This window comes from Myzus persicae, unplaced genomic scaffold (genome assembly GCF_001856785.1).
Source record: "Myzus persicae strain clone G006 unplaced genomic scaffold, MPER_G0061.0, whole genome shotgun sequence".
NCBI classification, from domain to species: domain Eukaryota; kingdom Metazoa; phylum Arthropoda; class Insecta; order Hemiptera; family Aphididae; genus Myzus; species Myzus persicae.
In genome coordinates, this window is record NW_019101569.1 from 1,135,539 (window position 1) to 1,155,987 (window position 20,449).

Sequence of the window (20,449 nt, forward strand, 5' to 3'; positions counted from 1 at the left end):
TTATTATAGTACAAGTCGACAATGGACTAAGTACACGGTACTCTTATTTTTTATTTCATGCGAGAAATTTATTGTTCTAAGACTGGCATAAGTGCATAACTGACCTCTCGAAATTTAATTTTGATGATGTTTAGGTGCTATCGAAATCGGGAAATCTGTAGCAGCCCCGCAATGGATAATGATACGTTTTTTTACAATGTCTTTGGACTGCTCATTGTCGTTATCACTGATACATTCGACATGTTTTGTTGTTCTTCTCTTCGAACGTCATTCTCTTGAAGTTTACTCGTCGTGTTAATAAAACCTCTACCGAAAAACTGGAATAATGGTAAGTAAAATTTTATCCGTTTCGATCTTAAAGTACAATGATTAAAATGCACTATTCGTTTACTTTATGGTGTCTGATACATGAGTAGTTTGAATAATTTCTAAAGTTTTAAGTATGTCTTGTGGTATTTTCAAGTCTCTTCTATATGTTATAATCCGAAACCATGAATTTCAGAAATCCATCCCTCGGTTTCTTGAATTAATTAGAGCACTTCGGACTTTCAAAATAACTTCTATTAGGATTTTGAACATGTCGAATTTAATATTTACTGACCTATTATTCTGTTACAATAAATCGAAATGTGCCACAATGGGATATCTCATTGATTTCCCTAGTATAATATACATACTAAAGCTGAACATAATATTGTTTTTCAGGTTCATTTCTCAATATTATAATTAGGGATCAGATTTTATGAAAGTAATAATACGTGCGTCAAATTTATGGGTGTTATACATATTTAATTTGTACTTGTTTTCATCAAATATGTAACGAAATGTTGTGATTCTTCAACAATGTATGAGTTTTTTGACAAGGACATATTTCACGTTTCCAGTGGTTTGTTTTATGTACCAACAAATTTTTATAAAAACACCACAAATTTGATGTACACATTACAGTTACCATACAATTCCATCTGAACTACAGTTAAGACGTAATATTCTACTTGAACATGACATAGGTTATAGGTATGTACTTATTGGCATCTAAGTACGTTAATACCATTTAGGTAATGTACAAATATTTGCTTGTTGTCAAAAGTTACTAATCTGGATATTTCAGGCTATCATTGCCTATTATTATTGAACTTATCGATGGTATAATTAATAGCGGTTTATCAATACTTGGATGATTAAATAAAGCAAATCAAAACAAAAATGACTTTAATTAATATATTAAATATGAGTTTATTTCAATTAAAATGATCTAAATCTTACACATTTTTTATCTGATTTAAATATGTAATTACAATAATATCCGTTCCCTGTTACATTGTGATTCAAATATTTGACATATTAAACATATAAAGCCTTACTGCTTAATTATTACAATGCATTATTCATAATTTATGTACATTCATATAATTGAAATCATATATATAATGGTTTTTTTGTTAATGCCAATAACTAATTTGATGCATTTTTATCATTTTTAAATACAATTTCTGATTTCAGGTGAATGTACCTAAACAGAGACGTACGTACTGCAAGAAATGTAAGGTACATAAGGTACACAAGGTAACACAGTACAAAAAGTCTAAGGAACGTCAAGCTTCCCAGGGTCGTCGTCGTTACGACCGAAAACAAAGTGGTTTCGGTGGTCAGACTAAGCCTATTTTCAGAAAGAAGGTATAAAAAATTATTATGAAATATTTAACCAATAAGTTGAAATTAAATATGAGTAATTGTTCACTAGGCTAAAACAACCAAGAAAATTGTATTAAGGATGGAGTGTTCCGAATGCAAATACCGTAAACAAATCCCATTGAAACGTTGCAAGCATTTTGAATTGGGAGGTGACAAGAAACGAAAGGTAAAAAAAAAAATGTTAATGTATTTCATTTTTATAATTTATCTTTTTTATTTTTCAGGGACAAATGATCCAGTTTTAAGTCCAAACATTTTTTTGTTACTTTTAAGACCAATATATAAGTGCTACTGCAAAATGTGCTTTTTTATTTCTTGACAAATAATTCTTTTAATATTCCATACTGTTTTATTTCCTACCACATTCCCACTATTTTGTACACGATATTCATATGTAAGGACTTATTTTAAGCCTATACTTAAATGATTGCTGGAGTTTATAAGTAGTAGAAGATAACTTTTTTTTTCATACTTGGGTATTAGTAATCATTTACTTAAATAGATGTTAGTGAAAATTGTTTAATTATTTATAATATATATTATGAATACATCAAGGTTTTGTTGAGACAATATAATATTAAGCATGTGAATCTGAAATTCAATAGTTGTCTGCCCTACATTACAACAAAAAAATAAGTTTTCATAATTTTTTTATTCCTCTTCTGTGCCATGGCTCCTGACAAATATTTGTTACATACAATTCGAATACTCTTGTCTTATTTGGTAAGTTGTGAGTGAAAAAGTACTCTTCTATTGAGCGGATGAAGATAAATGTAATATTAATTTTTAAAAAAGTATATAATTTTTTATATTTTAAAACATTAATTGCTAATTGCATTAATGCAGACTACTTGAAAATGTAATAGATACAAAAATACTGGAGTATTGATTAATATCTAATCAATACTACACCAGGAATAAAATATTGTATTGGAAAAAATTTTTATTAACTTGATAATAGAAATGATTTGTGTACACCAAATTTTTACCTGAAGGATTTTCTAGGAATTCTTTAGGTAATGAATATTCAATTAACAAATAATAATTTAGTGAGATACAAAAATTAGATTTGTAAATGAAAATATGGAAAATCAAAAACAGTTGGTGTATCATCTATTTTTTTTACTTAAATTTTAATGGTTGAAATATAAAATAATTTGATATTTTCATAAATTCTTTAAAAAAAAATACACATGATAAATGTAAAATACGAATTAAGATAGTTGTAGATAATTAATATTTCGTGATGTAAGCACAAACCTATGAGTGAAAATCACGAATTAAGATATATCTTAATTCGTGGTGAAAATGAAAACTATTATCATTTATCACTGATTCAAAACAAATTTCTTATCACAAAACTAAATTTGGGGGATTGAACAGGCTCAAGATTTGAGAATTCCGAACTTCAAATTGATGTGGTTCTCTTTTTGTATTTTGTTAAGTAGCAATTAACAACACATATTTCTTATGTTTTGCTGTTGAATATTTAGCATACTGTGACATTATTATTATTTCTTCAATCAAACAAAAATGGAAGAACTTAAAAAAGTAAGTACCTATAACCTGTATCATTATAAATTTTTGACCAGCCAGCTTAATTATATTTTGTGTTGACCTTTTTTCGTTTTAGGTTCCTCCTATGAAACAACGTCAATTAGTTACATATATTAATCATTTCATTACTTCCACTGTAACATTTTTAAACAATTTCATGACTCATTGTGAAGCAAAGATGATGAAATCTGAACAACGGTTACAAAAAATTTCAGCTTCTTTGTGTATATTAGAAACTAAGGTACAACTTAACTAAATATTACATGACACATTACATAACATAATATGTATTTTAGTTAAATTCTGTTCCTGAATTACGAGAACTGGAATCATCTCAATTTCAAAAAAGTGAACCTCCCAGCAATCAATTAAAAGATAATTCAAATAATATTGAAGTAACCAATGAACATAAAAAAATTGAGGCAACCGATGGACTTAATAAATCTGAGACAACTGATAAACATGGTGAAACTGAAGACAATATTATTTCAGAACCAGTTGTTGTAGATGAAAGTCCTAGTGAGCCAATTGTGGATCCAACAATATTAAAATATCGTAAAATGATTCAATTTGGTGTGCCTAGAGGCGCTGTTGAATTAAAAATGGTCAATGAAGGGTTGGATCCTAAACTACTGTGATATATCTTTATGATTTATAATTTCTTGTATAGTGATTTATATAACAAAACATTTAGTGAACATTAATTTTTTTACATGAACATTATCTTATTACCACATAACAGTTAACTTAATTGTATGTGGATCCTTGGGAGACACTGGGGGCATATGCCCCTCCCGTTCACAAAAAAAAATATAATGTTTTATTTCTATATGTTTTTAATTTAAGTGTCCCCTCAGTACAAAGATTCTGGATACACCCTGGTGTGTATTATGTCTAATGCCATACAAAAAACTGGGGGACACTTAAGGTATTGCAATACCATAACTTATGTTATCATAATTTTTTTTTTCATGTACCAATAATATGCCAGCATTTTTTATATTTTTGCTCTGAGAAAACATCGGACACACATATCTCCTCCGTAAAAACACCACTGTTGTGTCATTTGTGATAAAATAATTAAATTAATAATTATACTTATAAGACTTATATAATTCTATATTATTAATAGTTATTACTTATTACCTACTTATTTGTTATGTTATACTTGTATTGTATTTAAAATATAATTATAAAATTCTATTTTTTACTGACCGCTGATATATTTACATTAGGACAAGAAATCTTCACCTCTTTATAATACTTAATAAAGCATTTTTATAATTTTGTTTTACCCACGTGATAACAGTTCATTTACCATACTTTCTACAACGATGCATCCAAGTTAATGTTGGCTAAGTGTTTAAGCCCCCCCCCCCCCCAAAAAAAAAAAATAAATAAATGAAATGAAATGAAATCCTAAGAACGCCTCTGCATGACAAATTAACATTTATTTCATGCATTTATTAAACAAATATCAAGCTTTTTATGATGATGACTTCACCAGTTTTTATGAAAGCAATAAAGTTTACATTAATATAAGAAGGTTACATACTTAGATTCTATCATTATACAACTCTCGGAAGATAATAATTATGCTGGTGAAATGGCTACCAGAGGAGATGTAAAGGTCATGTATTTTAAATAAACAAAATTTGAACATATTCTACGAAAACAAATATGGATATTTTGTCATTAATATGCTATGATATGCGGTCTATGCATACTTTTTTTTTTAAGGTAGACAAATTTGTGAGGAATCTTCTATCACAGATTAAATGAATCTGTGCTTCTATTAAATTCTCTAATAGTAGCTACGAAAGAAAAACATTAATAAATTTCCATCCTGAAATATAGTTTACAAAGTTTCGAAAATTTCTCATGGCTTTAATTATCTTTAAAAGAGTCAAAATAGTTTGAATATTGCACCATGTATAGATATTGATAATGTAAATATATGGTGAAAAAATCAAGTCTACAGTTATATTTTGGTATAACATGAAGTGTATTATAGGTACTATGTTGTTAACTAGTTTACTTAATATATTAATATATAGATCGCATATCCAAGCAACACCTCAAAATGTCAAGTAGTTAACATAACTACATTTTCGTAACATAAATATTCTAAAAAAAATTGAATCAACAGTATATGAATCACATTCATCCATGCATTAGTGGTGGGATTATAAATGTACCAATATGGAATTCAAATATAAAATACAGTCAAATTCACCCATGACATACACTACCTCCTAGGACATTGCTACAGAAGCTTCTACATTTTTACAATATTTTAATTCAGACACCATCGTCAGCATAGTATAGACCAGCATTTCTCAACCAGGGGGGTCGCAAACACCTTGACTTGGGGTCGCGTAGGTCAAAAATAATAACGCTGATTTACAAAATGTACCTTTTTATTTAAATATTTAAGACTTTTTTTTGAAAAACAAAAATTAAAATAATAATAAAATTATCCCGATAAGGATATACATATAGATATGGTATTTATAAATTGATTTTTAAAATGTTATATTTCGTTTGGTTAATGATAGGATATTTTTACTGTTCAAATTTTTACCTAATCTAGATGAGGGGGAGGGTCGCGAAGTAATTGACCATATTTTATACCTATTTTGGGGGTCGCGACACCAAAAAGGTTGATAAACAATGGTGTAGACCATCTAAAACTCCTACTCAGGCACCAATTCGACATGAAGATAATTCTTTAACTAGTATCCATGTGTCAAGACTAGGATCATAACATTCAACAAATTTCAAACAATGCAATGTCCTAGGAGGTTCATCCTCCTACCAAAAAAATTAAGTATACTACAAAATATGTATGGTATTAATGGTATACTACCAAAAAGTCCGGTACATATAATTAAGTAAAAGGAAAAATATGATGTATAATGCACAATCAATCTTCCAATTAGTATTAATGTAAATTGAAACTAAATGATTTACATTTACATGACAAAATAAATAAATAATCTTGTAGGCCTGTAGGTTCTAAATATACTAATGTCGGCCAAATATTCGCAAAATATATTGGTTAAATATTGTTATTTATACATATTATGTACCGGACTTTTTTTACCTCGATTCGGGTACTACTATTGATTTTATAACATACATTTATAGAAAATTGCCTATATTTGACTCCTTAAAAACCTATCATGGTATTCATATAATAATTAATAATTACCTGTAAGAGTTTTGAAATTTATCCAATAGGAGGTATAGTATAGGAAATAATAAAACAAAAATATTAGAAAGTACTTAAGTACCTATCCTAAACTGTTGAACGAGTAAAATTATGATCATACTATTAGTTATGTATAGCCTGTATAGGCATTTAAGTATTAGATATAGATTTATGTGCCTGTCGGCTGATATAACATGACTTTGGCTGGTCAAAATCGACCGTTTTCCTGACAGGTTTTTGATCAGTCTCTCCGAAATATGAACAAACTGGATTCACGCACGGGGATTTATTGATTCTGCCGAAACCACTTAACCATCGGCTTAGGAAAAAAGTTTATATTGATTTCGCAGGCTAATATACTGTTTATAATATTAATATATTATATTAATATCTACATAATACATATTGATTCCGCTGGCTAAGTACCGCCGTTTATTATAGTATCTACTCATCGATTCTGCCGGACACTGTTCATCCCCTTCACCCTAGGCCCTAGGACACATTTGTTTTGCTATTTCATTAAATAAATGTTTTTACAGCAAACATTTCTCTAAAAACCAGATTATGGTACAAATTGGTGATTTTAAAATATTATATTTACAACATTTACATTCACAATGTCATATTAATTAGATTATACATATTAATTTTTAAGTTTACAATTATTATCGTTCCATACAATTTAGACTTTACATTTTACACTTTTACAGTATGTTCAAATTTTTTTTTTGTTTACGGCCTTTTACACCACACAACCAAACATAAAATAGTTTCCACCCTTCACGATTTTGTGTCAACATAAGCCAAGCTTCGCCCGGGTAGAAGTCTGCTACAGTAAGTTCACATAAACATATTAATTAAATACTAGGTATCTAATATTATAATTCATAACTATAAAACTGCATAAATTATCATAAATAGACTATACATTTTAAAATGCATGTACAATTGGAGAATGAACAGTGTCCGGCGGAATCGATGTGTAGATATTCTAAACAGTAGCCGGTGGAATTGATAGACGCTAGCACGCACAACTTCAAAATGAGCACCTGTCAGAAATTGTAGGTATTTGGGTGTCGGATCCGTCTGATTTTCGTTGCGTGAGTAATAATTCGGAGCAGTAATCGCCGCAGTCATCCTCGGGCCGTCCACCGGACTTCGTCAATCGTTCACGTATATTATATAGAAAAATGTGGCAGTGCACGGTGTCAAAATCGTAAATTGGTTTTTAATTTTTCATTTTTCCCGCGCAGTGTCCGTCGTTTCTATTTAATTATATATATATTTTCGAAAAATTAGGCGGGTGAATTCGACCGACTGAGGTCCCGGGGGGCTCCTACAATCACGTCTTTTCCATGCAAATGCCGCTATCACACGTTTCGGTTTATCATTTTTCGATATTATAAACATCAAACAAATGTTACGACTTACGAATTATATTTTCTACTCACTACAATTTTGTTCCAACTGGCAACTAAATTCGTAGTCGATTTACTTAGCTTAGCACTCTATTTTATTATGTGATTGTTAAATAATAATTTAAAAAAAAAAACTACACTTATCTCTTTCAAGCCTATTATATTATTACCCGTTGAAATGGAAGACTCGCCTTCGATAGAAACCGTATACGAAGCTATTTATGCGCTCTACAACCAAAACACTAACCCCGCTGAAAAGCAGCGAGCCTCGAACTGGCTGAACGAAATGCAGAAATCGGTACGCGACCCGTCAACCGGACACTGCAGTAAGACTAAAAACCAAAATTGAAACTTATCGTATTTTTTTCATTGCACCAGGTATACGCTTGGAAGATTGCTGACGAATTGTTAGCCAGGAAGGTGGACCTTAACTCTTGTTATTTAGCGGCACAGACTATGCGCTCAAAATTACAAAACTCCTTCCACGAATTACCCCAAGATTCACATGCATCGTTGCGAGATGCATTACTAAATCATTTGTCAAAATTAGATGATACTACTGATGGTGTAATTGCTACGCAGGTACCTCCTAAGCTTTAAATATATAATAATCTATTTTCATTTGCTTATATAAACATTGTTCGTGTACTCAATTGAATCATGTTTGTGTTTTAGTTGTGTGTAGCTTTGGCACACTTAGCTCTTCAAATGGGTTCGTGGAAGAACGCTGCTGTAGACATTGCTTCGCGATACAATTCGTTAAAAACATGTTTCATACTAGAGTTGTTGACTGTGTTGCCAGAAGAAGTCAATTCGCGAACGTTGCGTTTGGGGGCTAATCGTCGATCTGAAATTTATACTGAATTTAGTGACAACTTGCCAGCTGTTAATCAATTATTAGAGCTGTGCTTGACATCTGAAGCAAATGATGAACGCATCAAAATCCGATCATACAAGTGTTTTGCATCATGGTTAAACATTAGAAGTGTATCATTATCACAAGTCTGGCACAGCAATGTGTTATCAAATGCGTTTAATGTGTTATGTAGTTTTGATGTAAGGATTTATTTAACGTTTAAATTAAGAAATGTATGTTAATAATAACTTAATACATATTTTTGTTTTTACAGGGGTCTAATATGGTTCAAGAAGCAGCTGCAGATGCAGTGATTGCATTCCTCCAGAATCTTGAAGATAATAACAATCAAGATGAAATACAAATTGAAATTTTAAATTCAGTTAGTAGATTAGAGCAGGCTTACATGATGTCAGTTACTAATGAAGACTTGGATCGGTATGTTGATAAATATAACAAATGTAAATTTATATTTTATGCCTTGTGAATTTGATTACAGAACAGTTAATTACTGTAGAATATTCACGGAGTTAGCAGAATCTCTAGTAATGACTATGATTAACAAAAGTCTAGGATCTAATGGTCTACCACATTTCTCTATCAAAGCATTAGATTCGGTTATTTTATGTGCAAACCATCATGATTATGAGGTAAATATATAATGTTTATAACTTAAAATTGTAATTGTTTACTGAATTATATGTTATTAACAAATTACTTTCCATGTGTAATTATTTTTATTTATAATTGGCTATTAAGGCTATTTTTTTCCTGGTATAATTTATTATAATTTATGGCTTCAGTCAAATGACAATATTTTATAATAAGTTACCTTAAATAACATTGTTTTCTCAGTTTTAGAACTCGATAAAATTATCAATTTTATATTCATTTTGGATTCTATGATTTTTAATTCATTTGAACATATTTTTTTTTTTTTGCAGGTTTTATTAATAACATTTAACCTATGGTTTAGGTTATCCGAAGAATTATATAAAATAAATAATGTTGTTTTAACTGAAATGTTCAAACCTTATTTTGAGCAATTAATTGGTGCTTTATATAAACACTGTATGATTGACACAGATCATGTGAGTTTTGATTGATTTTAATTTAGGTTTGTCATTAGTAACTTTAATGTACATTTTTACATTTCAGGAAGGTCTATTGGATGAAGGCACAGAAGACTTTGCAGATTTCAGAATGAAATGTTCAGATTTGATTAAAGATGTAGTATTTATAGTCAGTTCATCAGCTGTTTTTCAACAAATGTATATGCTCTTACAAACAGCTTCTGTGTCTAATGTCACTTGGGATCAAATGGAAGCAGCTCTGTTTATTATGCAAGCTATTGCTAGGAATATATTGCCGTAAGTTACTATTAATTTGTAATTACTCATTTCAAACAATGTATTTCATGCTGTTTATAATTCACATAGACACGAGAATGAAGTGGTTCCGAAAGTGGTTGAAGCTATACTAAACATGCCAGAAACAGTTCACATAAACATGAGATACACTTCTGTGATGCTGTTAGGAGAGTTATGCGAATGGATTTCACATGAACAACATTCAGAAACATTAGGTATTTAATAGTTAATAAATAATAATCACATGATTAAAAAAATTCCTTTAAACAACTAATGAAAAATGAATCACTAGATAGATGATGCTGAATTGTACTAACTAATAAATAACAATTCAACTTAAAATTATTTTAATGTTTGTGTTTTCAGAACCAATATTGAATTATCTACAGTATTGTTTACGCCAACCAAATCTTGCTGCAGTCACAGCAAAATCTTTACATAGTATTTGCACTACTTGCCGACATCACATGGTCAAACATCTCAGTGGACTCATTGAAATCCTAAAAGTTGTCGACATGCTAAATTTGCCAAATGATGTTGCGATTGGGTTATTAAAAGGTGTGCAATAGATTATCTATTAATCAATAGTTCCTATTGATTACATTTTAAAGTTTTCTTCACTATATTAAAGGTGTTGCTGTTATTGTTGCTGAAGTACCCGAAGAACATGTGTACAAAGCAATCAAAGAAATTTGTGGGAGACAATTAAGTCCATTATTAGCTCTAGTTGAGGTAATTTTTTCTGTTCATTTAATATAAATTGATATGATAATGTATCTACATAGTTGTTTAATTTTCTATCTCCCTGTTCAGTCGACATCTGAGAAAACTGTTCCTGAAACTAATACTTCAACAGACCCAATATATTGGTTAGATCGATTGTCAGCAATTTTAAGACATTTAGCAACTAAAACAAATAATGAAAAAGACCCTTGTGTAGTTGCTATTGTTGAAGTACGTATCAAATATCATTATTATTTGTGAATTTTTATTGTTATGTGTTGTTATGTTATTTAATAATATATCATATTTTGGTTAGATGTGGCCATCTATGTCAAAAATTTGCACTAGATACAAAACGGATTCACGTATCACTGAACATTTTTGTCGATGTCTTCGATTTATGATTAGATTGGTTAGTCGGTCAACAACTGCACTTTTAGCACCAGTTGCTCAACAAGTAAGTGCATTTTTGAAGAAGTTTTCTGTGTCCATGTTATATGTAATTATTTTATGTAGATGGCGTATTTATATAAAGAGCATCATCACAGCTGTTATCTTTATATCGGTTCAATTTTGGTTGATGAGTATGGTTCTAAATACGACAACCCACTCGTTATGACACAATGTCACTCACTCCTATTAGAAATGATAGATGCGTTTATTGAACCAGCATTCCGATTATTTAGTGAAAAAGATGGACTCAGAAACTATCCAGATACCGTTGATGATTTCTTTCGGTTGGCGTGCAGGTAAAAAGCAAATCAGTACCTGAATGCCGAAGAAAATAATAATTTTTTTTTTATTATTAACACTAGATTTATTCAAAAACTTCCTATGCCTTTCCTTCAGTCTCCAGTACTTGAAGTGATCATCAGGTGCAGTATAACCGCTGTTTCCTTGGACCATAAAGAAGCTAATGCATCTGTTATGAAATTTCTATTAGACTTATTACTTTGTGGAAAATCAAGAAAAGTGAATAATTAGTTTTTATTTTTAATTTTAAAAAAAGAATTGTTTTAATATTTAAAAAAATAATGATATGTACACAGGAAAGTATAAACAATGAAGAATGTAGACAATATGTAACCTCCATTATAAATTCGATTGGTGAACAATTAGTAGACAATTTAATTCAAGCGAGCGTTTTCTCACTTCAAACATACATGTTACCTGATGTGATAGATGTGCTAATTGAACTAATGGCATATGATAAAGTTGTAAGAATTTATTTCATATTTTTATATTGGTTTTATTTCATATTTTTATATTGGTTTTATTTCTAATTGTTATGACATTTACAGCAAACCTTAAGATGGTTAAGCGGAGCTGTTGAAAAATTACCTAAGCAAAACTCTGCTGGTTTAGTTACAGCAACAAACGAACAGTGTTTGCAATTTTTAAACTCTTTTCATAGGTAAGTTATGGGAAATATATGTTATATTATACAAATCAATACAATTATTATAAGGTAAACCTATTTAGTTTTAAAAATAATTGAAATATGTCATGTTTTAGTTATGAAAATGATGGAGAGCTATGTCGTTCATTACGGGAATTCTCGCGGTATTTTCGGTAGTGTTGACTGTAATTAATATGTTTAAATGTTGTAATGTTATACAGTTTTTGTCTTTTGGCCTTGCTGTTTAAATCATTTTGTTTTGAATTTTTATTAATTCACCCCATTTGATTATGCTTATAGTTGTGAAAAAAACAAAGTTTATGTTCAATGTTTAATCACTTTTAATTGCATTATAGTTAATTTACTAACTAACTATTGTGTATAAATAAATTATCACCAGTTGAACATTTTTCACATACCTTTTGTGTGAAACGTTTATTATTGAGTACTGTACAAGAGATTTCCAATAGTTTTCCTTTATTTATTTACTAAAATAAATAACTAAATAGTTTTTATTTACTAATCTTTGAGCATTGTGCTAAAAATATAATTTTAAATATCCAACAAAATATTCGGTTTTTAAAAAAAGTATTTTTCTCTTGTCCCTACTTCAATAATAAACATTCAAGTTTAATGATTGTCTGAAGTGTTTCTGTAGAATAGTGAGGGGTAGCAGTATCTACCTCAGTCTTTAATTGACCATTGTACATAGTTTGAATACCTAATTGTAATTAAAATTTTTTGTTTTTAAAATTTATAAGGATATTGTATTACTGTATTATTATTTATTTAACTACCAAAAATTTGTATTATAAGATAATATAATTATTATTGGTTTATTTTAATTCCTACTTGGTCCGTAGAGTGCTATGGATTGTAGGAATATTTTGTCTGAAAATCTTTGTTACCCTAAAAGTGTACTTACTACTTATGTCACTGTGGCATTGACACATTACATTGACTCGAAGAAGTATTCAAAACTAAAGATCTATTGTGTATTTATGACATCCACTTCCAATAAATGTATTTGTATTATTTATCAATACAGTGTATTTTATTAAAATATTATAGTCAGAAAGTAATTATCAAACAATAAGTAAGTATTAGTATTAAATATTAATTGACTTTAATTAGTTTGGTTATTTAACAGAGGTTGGAAATAATAATTATTTTATACTCGTTAAAAGTAAAGAGGAAAAAATTATTTGTAAAATCTTATTTATTATGTCATTAGTCATTACATTTAGTTTATAAATAATATTCAAATAACTTCATAATTTTAGTATAATTTATTGTTGTTTGTACAGTCATAATAATTTGAATTCATAAAATAAAATACATTAATTACAGTTAATTTTTGAGAGTGTAGATTGATTGACACTGAACAATAAAATGTACATCTATACCTAAACCATTGATATTACAATATATTAATATAATATGTACTATAAAATAAATGCTCATACCTATTTTAACTTGTGAATATAAACAAGGATGAGGGATAATAGAAGTATACATGGCAGTGAACGGTAGAGATACATAATATCCACCTTGAAATCTGGAATATAAACTTATTAATTATTATAACAATCATTGACAGTATAAATTCCCACAACTTTTCATTTTCAATCTGCATGTTACAATGCAATGTAATATATAATCATTTAAAATATAATATATTGAATAATTAATATTATTCTCGACTACGATTTTTTGACCATCAGATTTCAGATGTGTTTGCCGTCCATAGAAAAACTAGAAGAATGTCGGAAGATGAAAACAATCGGTTTATTTTGATCTAATTTTAGGATTACATCCCACCACTCGAATTTACTATTTTTAAGTTTTTCAACGTCTGATATAATCAAACGCGTCGGGACTCGATGTGGGCGAACTATCGCGTAAGACAAATTTCTAATATATCGGTCGTTGACAAGATTATAAAGTATAAATACGCCAACCGCCTACCGGACGCCCTTTATATATACCATAAATAATATGCCTACTTCCATAGTTAAAGATTAACTTGGTCTGTACTCTGTACGGACGGTCGACATTTGAATAAGGGTGACCACCAACTACTGGCAAGTGCTCATTCAAGCAGGACTTGTTACCGGCGCAACTCAAACCATCGATCATAGGGTGTCGGACACTCGGACGCATTGAAAGCAGAATAAGTCATAACTACAAGTCGACAAGTCGTAGTCTACAACCACATTTTAAATCCATAACGACAACAACAACTGTGTGGAGCTAATTTTTAATCTGCATTCTGTAATTCGTAGCGTTTTGAGAACTCCTGAACGGTGTTTGATGATAACAAACGTTTTTCACTTCGTATCGGTAAATGAATCCACATTTATTACTATTATTATTATTTATTATTATTATAAATTTTAATTAGTTATAATATTGTAAATTGTAGTATAGTAGAGTGTAGAGACCGGGCTCGTCGGGCAATTCGAACTTTCGCTGTTGTTAATACCTAATATTATCGTCGTCGGCTTTTTGCGAAACCCCGACGGTGATTGATCTCGTTTCTCTCACGTACCCTCGCCAGCTTTATGGCGTACAAACTAAGCTCTGTCCTCTATGGACACGTAATGGACGTCCGCGGACTGGCCACCGGGGCCGACGGTTACATCGTATCCGCGTCCAGAGACAAGACCGCTAAACTCTGGAAACCGAACAGGTAATGTTACAAATAATGCTATTGTAATTTTTTAGTTTTTTACTAACACCTCGGTATTTTAATTTTTTACCGGCTCGAAATACCCCATTTGATTTCCAAAACAGTTCTGATACTCACAGTATTTTCGATTTTCTTTTGTTTTCTTGAGTTGTTATCGAGCCAATAACAATATGTCTAGATGGGGCTAGGTATATTTTGTTATTTGCCAAACGACGGTTGTATTTTAATTCTGTCTTAACTATTGCTAGATATTCAGTGCTTCAAATGTGGGGTGGCAGGGTTCCCCTTTAAAAAAAATATTTAAGCCTGCTCCTTCTAGTTATATCTTAAGAAATCAATAAGACATTCACATACACACATTTCTTATACATCTATAAGTCCTATCCATTTAGTGAAATCTCTATTTCCATGAGTTGTCATCTACTCTGTGAAATGGATTGTTCTAGTTTTATCCATCTAATTTAAAACTTAAATATTTTGTTATTATTTTTAATTATTTTTGACTAAGACCCGGGACTTAAAAAAATGAAAAAAAATTGCAAATAGGTTGTAATAATATAATACTAATTTACTTTTGTACACATTATTAAATATAAAATAAAGACTAATTGTCTATTTGCATTATTTTTATTTTTTCCTTGGTCCTATAGTATAGGGTATTTTGTCAATGATAATAGTAAAAATAGTAATTAATAATGATGTATAACATGTCGTGGATAGAATGTAATAAAGATTATTTCATGAAAAAATTGAAAAATTATCAATATTGTATTGTTAAATCTAATTTTCACAATATAAATACATTTCATTAAGTTAGTGCTTCTAATGGTTCAACGTTCTAATGTTGTCAAATTAAAGTTTTATACCTAGCTGTTGAAAAGTCAAAACCAAACAAAATTCACATCGGGATTACAATCAGCAATTTTTCTGAACCATATAGAACTGAGTCAATAAGTTTGTACCTGAGTACTCAAACCTTAATCATTAATTTTATTTTCAATTATGAACTACTCTAGTTAATTCCAAGTTGGGTAAACCATTTGAATATTATATTCCGCTAAATTAAATTTTTTCATTTGAAAAGTCTGAAGTTTTTTTTTTTTAATTTGTATAAGTAACACTGTCTTGCGAGAATTACAATATTTTCGACTAAATATTTTACAAACCGTTAAACCATCCATCTTCATTAAGGATTACCACCTATGGGAGGTAATTTTAATGTATACAAAAATAACCCACCATATTTAGATAAGTTCCATTCTTAATATTTATTTATACCATGTTTTATACTTTCAGTGAAAATGCCGGATTCACAGAAGTTCAAACATTCAAAGGTCATACTAATTATGTAGTATCAGTCACAATACTACAAAAATCTGATATCTTACCAAGTGGTCTCATTTTAACTGGGGGTAATGACAAACTTATGTGTGGATTTCTTCCTGAATCACCAGAACCCGTTTTTATCGAAACTAGTCATACAAATACTGGTAAGAAAAATTTAACCATGGGAAATTAAAAATTAAATAAATTAAAAATTGAATCATCTAATCTTTTATATTTAGAGTATAGCCGGTAGAGGAATGTACAATATATATATATTTTTTTTTATAGAATTTATCATAATAATAATTTAGTTATAATACCTAACAATCAAAATAGATTCTACAACTTTGTAACAATAACCTTTCAAGCTTTGTAATGTTAATGATTTTTAGAAGTTGAATAAAAAAAATTTATTTTAAAAGTTAAATTTCAACATCTTAAAAATGTATTGAAAGATTTAAAAAGTCAACATATCTATTTAAAAATCAACATCAAATTAAAATGTATCTACTGAAAAGATTTCAAAAATTAAAATTTAGTTCAAATCATCCAATGACTATCTGTAAAAAGCAATATAAAAAACATTTTTTTTTAATTTTAAGATAAAAATATGTTATCTATTTAATATTGTGTTGTATAAATGATATAAACATAATTATTTATTTATAATTTTATATTTTCAGTATGTAAAATCATTCCTGGTGCATTACCAAATACATTTTTAACTTCTTCGTGGGATATGACAGCACGATTATGGAAAATTACAGTCAATTCTGATCATACTTATCAGCCAGTATTGCTTACAACTTTTGAAGGACATACAGCAGCTGTTTGGTCTTCAATACAACTGTCTTCAAATCAAGTCATAACTTGTTCTGCAGATAAAACTTTACTTATTCACAATATTTTATTCGATAATCTAAAATATTCATCTGTTGTTGCGAAAAAATTAACTGGTAATATATATATTTATTTTTTGTCATATTTAGATTTTGTTGATTTATTTTCACATGTAAATATATTTATTTTATTTTAGGACATACTGACTGTGTTAGAGATTTAGCAGCATTGTTGGGAGATGAATTTCTGTCTTGTTCTAATGATGCTACAGTAAAACGTTGGAATGCGGGAACTGGTGAATGTTTAGAAACGTTTTATGGCCATCCTAGTTATATTTATAGGTACATAATTAAAAACTTTACATTTATTCTGTTATTTGATATTAAAATATCATAAAAACTATACTCTATTCAAAATAAAACTTCAAAGTAACAGTTGGTGGTTATTAACACCTATCATCACCGCATTTCTACTATAAAAAACACCATTACTATATTTCTAACCAGCAGCAGTGCTTCTTCGCCAATGTGACTTACACAGCAATTATTAATTATTATATAGATTAGTATAAAACTTTCTTATCAGTGTGTGCTTTCTTCTACTTGTCACCAACCTGAGTTCACTAGTGGAAATACTATCTCACTTAGTTGGAATAAGGACATATAGATCACATCTATATTCTATACATTGAAAAAATATCAGCTCTTTGTGCTTATAACAATAGATCCACTTTGATTGTTTTAGTTACTACGAACCAAGCACTATTTACTATAATAATATAGTATGCGGTAGAAAACAGCTAATTTCGGTTTCTGTGCTCTGTTATTCTCTTAGTTGTGTATTATTATTTTTTTTTTATAACTGCTTTGTAAATACTCACTAAGATTTGGTTTTTGTTTTATATAGTTTAAGTGTTTTTTGTGGTACTGATATGACTAATTCATTAGTTGTGACTGGTGGAGAAGATAGATACCTAAATGTTTGGCAAAGTTCAGAACAACAAGTCATATTACAACCTGCACAAAGTATATGGGCTGTAACTATTCTTCCAAATACAGATATTGTTGTTGGTTCTAGGTATGTATATTTTAATAAAATTGTTAGTATGTCTTCTTGAAATACTAAATAGTTTGCTATATTAACTTCAGAGCGTTTTCATTTTGAAAACATTGTCAATATTAGAACAATTTATTTGTTGCTCTATAATTTTTAAAAATTCAACAACAACTTATATCATTCTTCTTAACAACTACTGTTTATGAACAAATATATTTTTACATCTTAAATGTTTTGATTCAACCTGCTTCTTAAAACCATTAATATAATATGTTTTGAATCATTAAATTATTGTAATAAAATATTTCAACTATTGTATTTTATTTATTATTTGATAGTGATGGTTTAATAAGAATATTCAGTACGGATTCAAATCGCCAAGCTACAAATGAAGCCCAAGCAGCATTCCAAGAACAAGTTGACAATGTTAACCAGGTGGCTCAAAAAGAAGTTGGTGGTATTAAAGTTGATAGGTAAGTCTTTTATTGGTTTAGGTTATGTTATTACATTTTAAAACAAATTTTATAATTTTGTTTATTTATATTTTATAGTTTGCCTGGACCAGAAGTACTGTATAAACCTGGGAAAAGTGATGGCCAAATAATTATGGTTAATGAAAATGGAAAACCTATTTGTTATAAATGGTTATCGAATGAAAGTAAATGGGACAAAATTGGCGATGTTTTAAGCGCATCTGATCCAAATAAAAACATACATGAAGGAAAGGTAAGTTAAACTAATAGATATTGTTCATGAATATTTTAAGTTTTTCAGCTTATTATAATTTGTAGGAGTATGATTTTGTATGGAATGTTGATATAGAAGATGGAGCACCCGCTCTAAAATTACCTTTTAACAGAGATGAAGATCCTTGGGTGGTGGCTCAAGCATTTATACACAAACACAATTTACCACAATCTTATTTGGAAACTGTCGCAAACTTTATAATTTCAAACTCTAATGCTGCTCCTACTCCATTACCTGCTAGCCAGGGTTATGTAGATCCTTATACAGGGGCTGCTAGGTATGTGCCATCTAGTAACGGTACTTCTACATCTGGATCAAACAGTCAAAACTATTTTACTGAACAGTTGGGTCAAGCATCTCCAGGTTACAACAAATTTTTCCCTCAAACTATTTATTTGAAATTTGATCAAGCCAATACTTCAACCATTTTAAGTTAGTAAAGATATAAAAATAATGTTGATTATATTATTCATTGTAATATTATATTTGTGGTTTTTTTAATAATTGGCTATTTTAGGTAAGATTGAAGAATTTAATAAAAAAGCAGGCGACTCATTTAATAAACTCAATCAAAGTCAACTTGATTCTCTTGTGAAACTTTGTGATGTAAATACTAGTCCTGACGAGGAAAATGTAAAGGTTCTGATTAGTTTACTTGATTGGCCTAAAGGTAAATAATTAGCCTATATATTTTAATAAAAACTTTTATTATTATACTAAATTTATGTTTCATTTAAGATATTTTATTTCCTGTGTTGGATATTACAAGACTGGCTGTGCGCAATAAACATGTAAACAATCTATTGTGTTCAAACAACTTAATTATGAATAAATTATTACCACACATCCATGATATTGAAAAGCCTACTAATCAGATGTTGGCATTTAGGTGCTTATGTAATCTTATGCATCATGAAAAAGGAGAACTACTCGTGGTAAAATACTATGAAGAGTTCTTAAAATTCATTCAAAATTTATCGAGTGAAAATCTTTCTCAAAAACAACTTCAAGTAGGATATAGTTTTTGATATTTTCATTAATAAATTGGATTTATATATTTATAGATGGTAATTAATTATTTTTAATAGATTGCTGTAGCCACGTTGATGCTTAATTTCAGTGTTATGATTAAACAATCTGATGATAAAATAGCTATACAAGCTGTGAATAACACAATAAATATGGTGTGCCCAAGACTGACTGAACCTGAAGCAATGTTCCGTTGTTTTGTAGCAATTGGAACATTATTAAGTTTAAAATATCCTCCGACTTTGACGGAACAAATTAGAGATTACATTGAACTTATGGCATCTAATTCAGAACCATCAAAGGTGTTGTCATGTTGTAAACATTTAATGACCATTATTCAAAAGTAATTGAATTTAAAACTATTCTTAATATATTTTATACTTTATAATAAATTGAAATGTAACATTGGGAATAATGTGTTAGTAAAACATTAACTGTAAGTAAAATATTTCTAATAAATAATATTGTACATTTGTTCTACTGTTTTTAAAAATAATTTTAAAAAAATAAATTTTTATAGATAATGT

The 20,449-nt window shown here is 29.1% G+C and overlaps 4 protein-coding genes across 4 annotated transcripts; all 4 read left to right on the top strand.

The window, feature by feature from the left end:
- The first annotated feature begins 197 nt into the window (after nucleotides 1-197).
- Nucleotides 198-1,994, top strand: LOC111029666 (60S ribosomal protein L44). Its single transcript, XM_022308778.1, has 4 exons — nucleotides 198-328; nucleotides 1,504-1,677; nucleotides 1,745-1,861; nucleotides 1,920-1,994. Exons 1-4 carry the CDS (start codon nucleotides 326-328, stop codon nucleotides 1,938-1,940), a joined length of 315 nt encoding a protein of 104 aa, XP_022164470.1. The 5' UTR covers nucleotides 198-325; the 3' UTR covers nucleotides 1,941-1,994.
- Nucleotides 1,995-3,228: 1,234 nt separating this feature from the next.
- On the top strand, nucleotides 3,229-4,372 carry LOC111029665 (WASH complex subunit 3). Its single transcript, XM_022308777.1, has 3 exons — nucleotides 3,229-3,246; nucleotides 3,329-3,493; nucleotides 3,549-4,372. The coding sequence occupies exons 1-3, from the start codon at nucleotides 3,229-3,231 to the stop codon at nucleotides 3,888-3,890; spliced, it is 525 nt and encodes a 174-aa protein (XP_022164469.1). The 3' UTR covers nucleotides 3,891-4,372.
- Nucleotides 4,373-7,834: 3,462 nt separating this feature from the next.
- LOC111029667 (transportin-3) lies at nucleotides 7,835-13,275 on the top strand. The gene is made up of 17 exons (XM_022308779.1): nucleotides 7,835-8,182; nucleotides 8,263-8,466; nucleotides 8,560-8,940; nucleotides 9,015-9,178; nucleotides 9,240-9,390; nucleotides 9,685-9,831; nucleotides 9,899-10,110; nucleotides 10,180-10,325; nucleotides 10,477-10,668; nucleotides 10,742-10,842; nucleotides 10,924-11,064; nucleotides 11,150-11,290; nucleotides 11,350-11,582; nucleotides 11,649-11,805; nucleotides 11,883-12,050; nucleotides 12,135-12,247; nucleotides 12,349-13,275. The coding sequence occupies exons 1-17, from the start codon at nucleotides 8,063-8,065 to the stop codon at nucleotides 12,407-12,409; spliced, it is 2,832 nt and encodes a 943-aa protein (XP_022164471.1). The 5' UTR covers nucleotides 7,835-8,062; the 3' UTR covers nucleotides 12,410-13,275.
- A 927-nt stretch (nucleotides 13,276-14,202) lies between these two features.
- Nucleotides 14,203-20,413, top strand: LOC111029668 (phospholipase A-2-activating protein). The gene is made up of 12 exons (XM_022308780.1): nucleotides 14,203-14,575; nucleotides 14,658-14,924; nucleotides 16,221-16,414; nucleotides 16,934-17,206; nucleotides 17,287-17,431; nucleotides 17,997-18,167; nucleotides 18,485-18,619; nucleotides 18,698-18,872; nucleotides 18,938-19,325; nucleotides 19,411-19,563; nucleotides 19,632-19,903; nucleotides 19,982-20,413. The coding sequence occupies exons 2-12, from the start codon at nucleotides 14,797-14,799 to the stop codon at nucleotides 20,267-20,269; spliced, it is 2,322 nt and encodes a 773-aa protein (XP_022164472.1). The 5' UTR covers nucleotides 14,203-14,575; nucleotides 14,658-14,796; the 3' UTR covers nucleotides 20,270-20,413.
- The last annotated feature ends 36 nt before the right edge of the window (nucleotides 20,414-20,449 follow it).